The following is an 8713-nucleotide window of genomic DNA, read 5'->3' as shown; positions in this document are numbered from 1 at the left end:
CATTTATTATGATGATGTTGGTATATTTGGCTATGAAGAATAGGACGAAAAGGCCTGCGGTGTATTCAAAGTTGAATCCTGATACAAGTTCTGACTCACCCTCTGTTAGGTCAAATGTGGCTCGATTGGTTTCTACTAGTGTTGAAGTGAATCATATCATAAACAGTGGCCATGATGCAAGGATTAATCACATGAACTCTTGGGTGGTGATGAGGGAGTGATACAAGGATAATGGCTAGGGTAACTTCATATGAAATTGTTTGGGATACTGCTTGGAGAGTGCCAATTAGGGCGTATTTTGAGTTTGATGCTCATCTGATCAGAGGATCGAGTAGACAGCCAGGCTTGAGGTAGCTAGGATGAATATTATTCCTATATTTGGGTTGGCTAGGGGTGGGCTAAAGGTAGTGGTACTCACATGGTGAGTGCTACAGCAAGGGCTAGTGTGGGTGCAATGATGTATAGAGAGGTGGCTGATGTTAGTGGCTGGAGTGGTTCTTTAGTGAATAGTTTTATTGCATTGGTGAAGGGTTCAAGGAGGCTGCAGGGGTCAACAATGTTGGACCCTTTGAGGAGCTGTATATAGCCAAGCATTTTCTGTTCTATGAGAGTGAGGAATGCTACTGCGAGTATGATGGGGATGATAAGTAGCAGCATGTTAATGGCATACATATTGTTAGCAAGAGGAGTGGAACCTCTGATTGTGAAGTCTTAAGCTTCATGCAATTGCCAGGCTGCCGTCCTAAGGAGCCCTGCTCTTGGGTGGGGTGTGTGGTAACAGGTTGATTTGAGATTATATCACTCATTGGGGTTGAAGGTGCTTTTTGAAGTGGGCCTTATTTCTCTTGTCCTTTCATACTGGGAGAAATGCAGTAATAGATAGAAACTGACCTGGATTGCTCTGGTCTGAACTCAGATCACATAGAACTTTAATCGTTGAACAAATGAACCTTTAATAGCAGTTGCACCATTGGGATGTCGTGATCCAACATCGAGGTCATAAACTCTATTGTTGATAGGAACTCAGAAACAGAACTGAGCTGTTATCCCTAGGGTAGGGTAACTTGTTCCATTGATTAAGTTGTTTTGAGTCAATTGATGATCGTGTTCTTTAATAGCAGTTGCACCATTGGGATGTCGTGATCCAACATCGAGGTCATAAACTCTATTGTCGATAGGAACTCAGAAACAGAACTGAGCTGTTATCCCTAGGGTAGGGTAACTTGTTCCATTGATTAAGTTGTTTTGAGTCAATTGATGATTGTGTTGCTTTGACTGGTTGGTCCAGGTCATAGTCATTTGGAGGATTTATTTTATTCTGAGGTCACACCAACCAAAATTTCTAGCCCAGAGGATTATGCTGTTGTTGCCTGGGTTAGGTTTATATTGTGTCTTTAATAAATGGGCCTGGGAAAACTGCATATCCACATACAGAACAATGGAATTGCATCCTTATCTTACACCATGCATAAAAATGAACTCGAGATGGATTAAATACTTAAATGTGAGACATGAAACCTCAAAAATCCTAGAGTAAAGCATAGGGGAAATCCTTCCTGACATTGGTCGTTGCAATCAGTTTTTGGATAGAAAACAAACTCTGGTGACAAAGAAAAAATAAGCCAGTGGGAGTACATCAACTAAAAGCCTCTGCATAGCAAAAGGAAACAATCGAAAAATTAAAAGGCAACCTACAGAGTGAGAAAAAATATTTGAAAATCATATTTCTGATAAGGGGCTAAATTCAAAGATATACAGAAACTCCTACAACTTAATAGCAATAAACCAAATAACCCACTTAAAAATTGATCAAAGGACCCGAATAGACATTTTTTCCAAAGAAAACATACAAGTGACCAACAAGTATATGAAAAGGTGCTCAACTGTCAATAAATACCAGGGAAATGCTGATAAAATCACAATGGGAATCACCTGACACGTATTGTAATGGCTATTATCAAAAAAGACAAGAGGTAATGTCTTGGCTCCTAAAATTATTTTTTTAGTGAAACTTATTGATTATACATATTTTTGGAATGCAGGGTTATATTTCAATATATATACTAAATGTAAGATGATCAAATCAGAATAATTAGAATATTCATCATTGCAAAACCAAATCAATTCTTTGTGATAAGGACATTCAATTTTTTCTCTTCTAACAGTTTTATAACATGCAGTAAATTACTGTTAATTTTAGATGCCTATTTGTGTATACCAATGGAACTTATTTTTTCTATCTAGCTGTTTTGTGCCCATTAACCAGCCTCTCACTATCATTTCTCTGCCTTCCTCTTTCTCACTTCTAGTAACCACAGTTCTGCTCTCTCCTTCTGAAAGTTCAACTTATTACTTTTTAAATTTATTTTTGTTTGTGACATATGTGTCATTTTATTAACACATTAAATACTAACATTTAGTAACATCTAATGAATATAACTTTGATGTAGTGAGAAATATAAGTGATATTTTGAGGTTTGTCACAAATATAGTACAATATCAAAACACTTGTGATTTCTATTGGTGACAAAATTGCAGATATTTCCACCCCTAGTAACCATAGTTCTGTTCTCTCCTTCTGAATGTTGAGCATATTATTGTGGTGGTTGTTTATTCCTTTGTTTGTTTGTTTATTTCCTTTTTGCTTCCTGTTATGAGGGAGAACATGCAGTATTTCTCTTTCTGTGCTTGCCTTATTTCACTTGACACAGTTTTCTCCAAGCCCATCCACATTGTTGCAAGTGGAACAATTTCATTTTTTTTAATGGCTGAGTAGTATTCCTTTGTGTACATATACCACATTTTCTTTATCCAGGTATCTCTTTGCTTATTGATTTTTGTTCCTTTGGGCATATACCCAGTAGTGAGATTTCTGAATCATAAAGCAGATGTATCTGTAGTTGTTTCAGAAAGCTTCATACTGGTTTGTATGACTGTATTAAGTTACGGTCCCACCAGAAGTGTTTAACAGTTCCCCTTTCTTTTTGCATCTTCACCAGCATTTATTATTTTTCGTCTTTTTGATAATAGCCAGTCTAACTGGGGTGACAAAATATCTCAATGTACTTTTGATTTGTATTTCTCTGATGATTATTGATGTTCAACATTTTTTTCATATAGCTGTTGGCCATTTTTATGTCTTCTTTTGAGAAATGTCTATTCAGCTCCTTAGTCAAATTCTTAAACAGATTATTGTTTTTATAATAATTATTGTTTACTATAGAGCTGTTTGAATTCCTTGTATGTTCTGGTACAATAGCTAAAATAGGAAATCAACCTAAGTGTTCATCAACAGATGGGTGGATAAAGAAAATGTGGTATGTATACAGAAGAGAATACTATCCGTCCTTCAAAAGGAAGGAAATCCAATAACTTGCAACAACATGGATGAACCTGGAGGACAGTGTGTTTAGTGAAATAAACCAGGCACAGAATGACAAATACCACATGATCTCATGTCTATATAAACTCTAAAAATGTTGATCTCATAGAAGTAGGAGTAGAAAGCTGGTTACCAGGGCTGGGGGTGGTGGGTTGGGGAAATGTTAGTCAAAGGATACAAAATTTTATTGTAGAACATGGTGACTATAGTTAATAGCAAAGTGTTGTATTTTTGAAAATTGCTGAGTAGATTTTGTGTTTTCACCATGAAAAAATTATAAGTATATGAAGTAATGCATAAGGTAATTAGCTTACTTTTTCCATTCACAATGTATACATATTTCAAAACAACATAATGGACAAAATAAAAATATAAACATTTTATTTATCAATTAATATAAATAAATGAAGAAATTAATGTTAAAATCATTAAAAGAAAACAATAATTCATATCTGGCGAAGTTATTGGAATTGGAGATCACATGAATATTTCAAAGAACAAGGATTGTGATTTCCATTATGTCTTCACTTAATTTATGTTTTACACTGTTCAGAAGACAATTAGATGTTGATAAGTGAATATGGGTGATTGTAAACTTAATATGATGGTGATTCCCATTCTAGAAATATTCTCATGGAGTATATCAACGTAAATGGTGGCATTAAAACAGAATTTGATATGACAAATGATTCTTCTTTAAAAGTAGATAATCCAAGAGGTATTTTCTTTCAACTGGCAGGGGAAGAAGTAAACCTACACTCCTATATATCTCTTCTTAGGATTTTATAATTACCCACTCTCATGAGTTAAATATTTTACTAAACAACATTCACGCAATGGATTCAGTTTTCTACATTAAACCTGAACAACATAATCACAGAAGTACTTATTTTAAACAAGAAGTAGCAAAGAACAGATGTTTACAATGTATAAAAAATTAAGAGGTCGAGATACCATCTCACTCCATTCAGGATGGCTAATATCCAAAAGACTGAGAATGATAAATGCTGGAGAGTTTGTGGAAAAAAATGAACTCTCATACACTGTTGGTTGGTCTGCAGAATGGTGCAGCCTCTATGGAAAATGGTATGGAGGCTCCTCAAACAATTGCAGATTGATCTACCATATGACCCAGCTATTCCACTGCTGGGAATATACCTAGAGGAATGGAAATCATCATGCTGAAGTGATACCTGTTCTCCAATGTTTATTGCAGTACTATTTACAATAGCCAAGAGTTGGAACTGGACCATATGTCCATCATCAGATGAGTGGATATGGAAACTGTGGTATATCTACACAACAAAATTCTATTCTGCAATAAAAAAGAATGAAATACTACCATTCACAACAACATGGATGGACTCTAGAGAAAATTATACTAAGTGAAAAAAGTCAGACACAGAAAGAGAAATACCATGTGTTTTCACTTATTTGTGGGAGCTAAAAATAAATAAATAAATAAACACACAATCAAATAAAGGGTGGGGGGAAGAAGACAGAACAGTCACAACAATTCCTTGAACTTGTTAAGACAAGTGAACAGATATGTGTGTGGGGGATGGGAAAGGGGGAGAAGAACAGGTAAAGGGTCACGAAAATCAACTATAATGTATATTGACTAGTTTAAAGTAAAAAATCCTTGTATATAAGGTAAATTGCAGATTATCTATTAACTGATTAACATATTATGATTTAGGTCTTCCAGGACTTTGAGCCCTGTTACATACGAGCAGTTCTCTCATACTGTTAACCTGTCATGTAGAGACTTTTTTAGCGGAAGAGTTTTATTAGGGCTTGCTTCATGTCTGTGTTTCTAAGACTGTAGATAAAGGGGTTTAGCATGGGTGTGACCACAGTGTACATCACTGAGGCTATGGCACTTGCCCTGGAGTCTTGGGTAGCAGCAGAACTAAGATACACTCCCAGACCTGTACCATAGAACAAGGAGACAACTGAGAGGTGAGACCCACATGTGGAAAATGCTTTATACTTGCCCCCAGCTGATGAAATTCTCAAAACAGAGGCTCCAATCTTAGAGTATGAGAAAAGGATACCAGTGAGTGGAATAACACAGAGTAGTCCCATTGCCAAATACAACACTAGGTCATTGAGGAAATTATCTGAACAAGCAAGTTGGACCACCTGATTAAGTTCACAGAAAAAGTGGGGGATTTCCAACTCTGTACAAAAGGAGAGCTGCAAAACAGTTAAGCTCTGTAGTAAAGAGTTCAGAACACTCAGTAACCAGGAAGACAGAAGCAGGATGCCACAGAACTTGGAATTCATGATGACTGTGTAGTGCAGGGGGTGACAGATGGCCACAAATCTGTCATAGGCCATCACGGTCAAGAGGAAGTTGTCTAATCCTCCAAAAAGCATGAAAAAATACATCTGGCTGAGGCAGGCTTTATAGGTTATGACTTTGCTTTTTGTCTGGATGTTCAGCAGCATGTTAGGGATGGTGGTGGAGGTGAAACAGATGTCTACAAAGGACAGGTTGGAGAGGAAGAAGTACATGGGTGTGTGGAGATGGGAGTCAGTGATAATGACTAGAATGATGAGCAGGTTCCCCATGAAGGCAACCAGGTACATCCACAGGAATAGCCCAAAGAGGAAGGGCTGCAGTACTGCTTCTTCTGAGAGTCCAAGAAGGATAAATCCTGAAATACGAGTTTGGTTTCCTGGTTCCGTGTTCTTGAAACTGCAGGAAAAGAGACAAAAGCATTCCAAATCGAGCCACAAACAGTGATCAATAAACTAACAAAAAGTTACATTTTTATATTAAACTCATTCAGTTAATTCCTATGTACTACCCATAATTCAGGTAATCTCAAATGCTCTGTCTTGTCTTCAGTGCTAAAATTGATTAGCCATCTTGCCCCTAATCCAAACATTTTCCCAAGGCATTATTTATCTCTGCAAATTTCCAGAGACTTTTTTTAATGTGGAAATTTATTTATAATATTTTATTTTTATTTATTTATTTTGAAACATATTTGATTGTACGTATCTGTGAGGTACATAGTTGAATGTCAACACCTGTGTGCAGTATGTGATGCTCAAATCAGGATAATTAGTAAATGTGACATTACACAATGCATTCAGTTTTTGTGGCCTTTTACCAATTCTTCCCTTACCTGCCTCTCTCTCCCCCTTTGCCACCTCTGGCAACCGCAGTTCTGTTTTCTCCTTTTGAAAGTTCAGTATATTATTGTGATTGTTGAATCTTTCTTTCTTTCTTTTTTAAAATTTATTTGCTTATTTTTTTTAGCTCACACATATGAGTGAACATGTGGTATTTCTTTTTCTGTACCTGGCTTAGTTCACTTAACATAATTGTCTCTAAGCTCATCCATGTTGGTGCGAAGGTCAGAGTTTCATTATTTTTCATGGCTGAGTAGTATTCCATTGTGTAAATATATCACATTTTCCTTATCTAGTCATCCATCGATAGACATTTAGGTTGGTTTCAACTCTTGGCTATTGTAAATAGAGCTGCAACAAACATGGGGGTGAAGGTATCCCTTTAACGTCATGATTTCCATACACCCAGCAGTGTAATTGCTAGATCCTATGGCAGTTCTATCTGAAGTTGTTTAAGAAATCTCTGTATTATTTTTCATAATGGCTGCACCAGTTATAGTCCCACCAACAGTGCAGGAGGGTTCCCCTTTCTCCAAATCTTAGCCAGCATTTGTTATTCTCTGTCATTTTGATATTAACCAGTCTAACTGTGGTGAGATGATATCTTAATGTGGTTTTGATTTACATTTCCCTGATGCTGAGTGATGTTGAGTTTTGTTTCATGTGTCTGTTGCCCATTTGTATGTCTTTCTTTGAGAAATACGTATTTATCTCCTTTGCCCATTTTTAACCTTTTTCTTTTCTTTTCTTTTTTTTTTTTTTGCTGTTAAATTGTTTGAGTTCCTTGTATACTATGGATATTAACCCTTTGCTGGATGAATAGCTTGCAAATACTTTCTCCCATTGTGTAGGTTGCCTTTTCACTCTCTTAATTGTTTCTTTTGCTGTGTAGAACTGTTTAGTTTGATATAATCCGATTTGTTTATTTTTCCTTTTGTTGCCTGAGGTTTTGGGGTCATATTCCTAAAGTCTTTGCCCAGTGCTACTTCTTGAAGTGTTTCCCCTATGTTTTCTTTTAGGAGTTTTAGAGTTTCTGGTCTTACATTTAAGTATTTAATCAATTTTGAGTTGATTTTGTTATATGGCAAGAGGCACATGTCTAGTTTCATTCTTCTACATATGGATATCTAGCTTTCCCAGCACCATTTATTGAAGAAGCCGTCTTTTCCCCAATGTGTATTTTTGGTGCCTTTTTCGCAGGTCAGTCAGCTATAAATACATGGGTTGATTTCTGGGTACTCTATTTTGTCCCGTTGTTCTGAGTATCTGTTTTTATGCCAGTACCATGTCGTTTTGGTTCCTACAACTTTGTAGTACAATTTAAAATCAGGTAGTGTTATGCCTCCAGCTTTATTTATATATTTTTGCTCATGATTGCTTTGTCTATTCAGGGTCTTTTGTTGTTCCATACCAAGGTTAGCATTATTTTTTCTATTTCTATGAAAAACATCATTCGTATTTTGATAGTGATTACATTGAATCTGTAGATGTCTTTGGGTGGTATGGACATTTTCACATTGTTAATTCTTCCAGACAGGGGAACAGAATGTCTTTCCACCTATTTGTGTCATCTTTAATTTCTTTTGGTAGGGATTTTTAGTTCTTGTTTTAGAGATTTTTCAACTCCTTGGTTAAACTTGTTCTGATGTATTTTATTTTCTTTTTGGTGACTATTGTAAATGGGCTAGCTTTTTTATTTCTTTTCCTGTTAGTTTGTTTGGGAGTATAAAAACACTACTGATTTTTTCATATTGATTTAGTATCCTGCAACTTTACTGAAATCATTTATCAACTCTAAGATTTTTTTTTGGCAGAATTTTTAGGTATTTCTATATGTAGGATCAGGTCATCTGCAAACAGGGACAGTTTGAGGTCATCTTTTTCAATCTGGATGCCCTTTATTTCTTTTTCATGCCTGATTATCTCAGGCTAGTACTTCCAGTACTATGTTAAATAGGAGTTCNCCATAATTCAGGTAATCTCAAATGCTCTGTCTTGTCTTCAGTGCTAAAATTGATTAGCCATGCTTGCCCCTAATCCAAACATTTTCCCAAGGCATTATTTAACTCTGCACATTTCCAGAGACTTTTTTTATAATATGGAAATTTATTTATAATATTTTATTTTTATTTATTCATTTTAAAAACATAATTGATTGTGCATATCTGTGTGGTACATAGTTGA

General features: G+C 35.8%; 1 protein-coding gene across 1 annotated transcript; it reads right to left on the bottom strand.

The window, feature by feature from the left end:
- Window positions 1-5155: 5155 nt before the first annotated feature.
- LOC103582230 (olfactory receptor 7A17-like) lies at window positions 5156-6086 on the bottom strand (the record flags this gene model as incomplete). The annotated part of the gene is made up of 1 exon (XM_008563883.1): window positions 5156-6086. A coding segment is annotated over one exon (931 nt), but the record flags the coding sequence as incomplete, so codon positions are not given.
- Window positions 6087-8713: the final 2627 nt, after the last annotated feature.

The sequence above is a fragment of the Galeopterus variegatus genome, unplaced genomic scaffold (genome assembly GCF_000696425.1).
Source record: "Galeopterus variegatus unplaced genomic scaffold, G_variegatus-3.0.2 Scaffold15309, whole genome shotgun sequence".
Classification (NCBI taxonomy): Eukaryota; Metazoa; Chordata; class Mammalia; order Dermoptera; family Cynocephalidae; genus Galeopterus; species Galeopterus variegatus.
The sequence above is the reverse complement of the archived record's forward strand: the minus strand, read 5'-3'. Positions and strand labels throughout refer to the sequence as shown.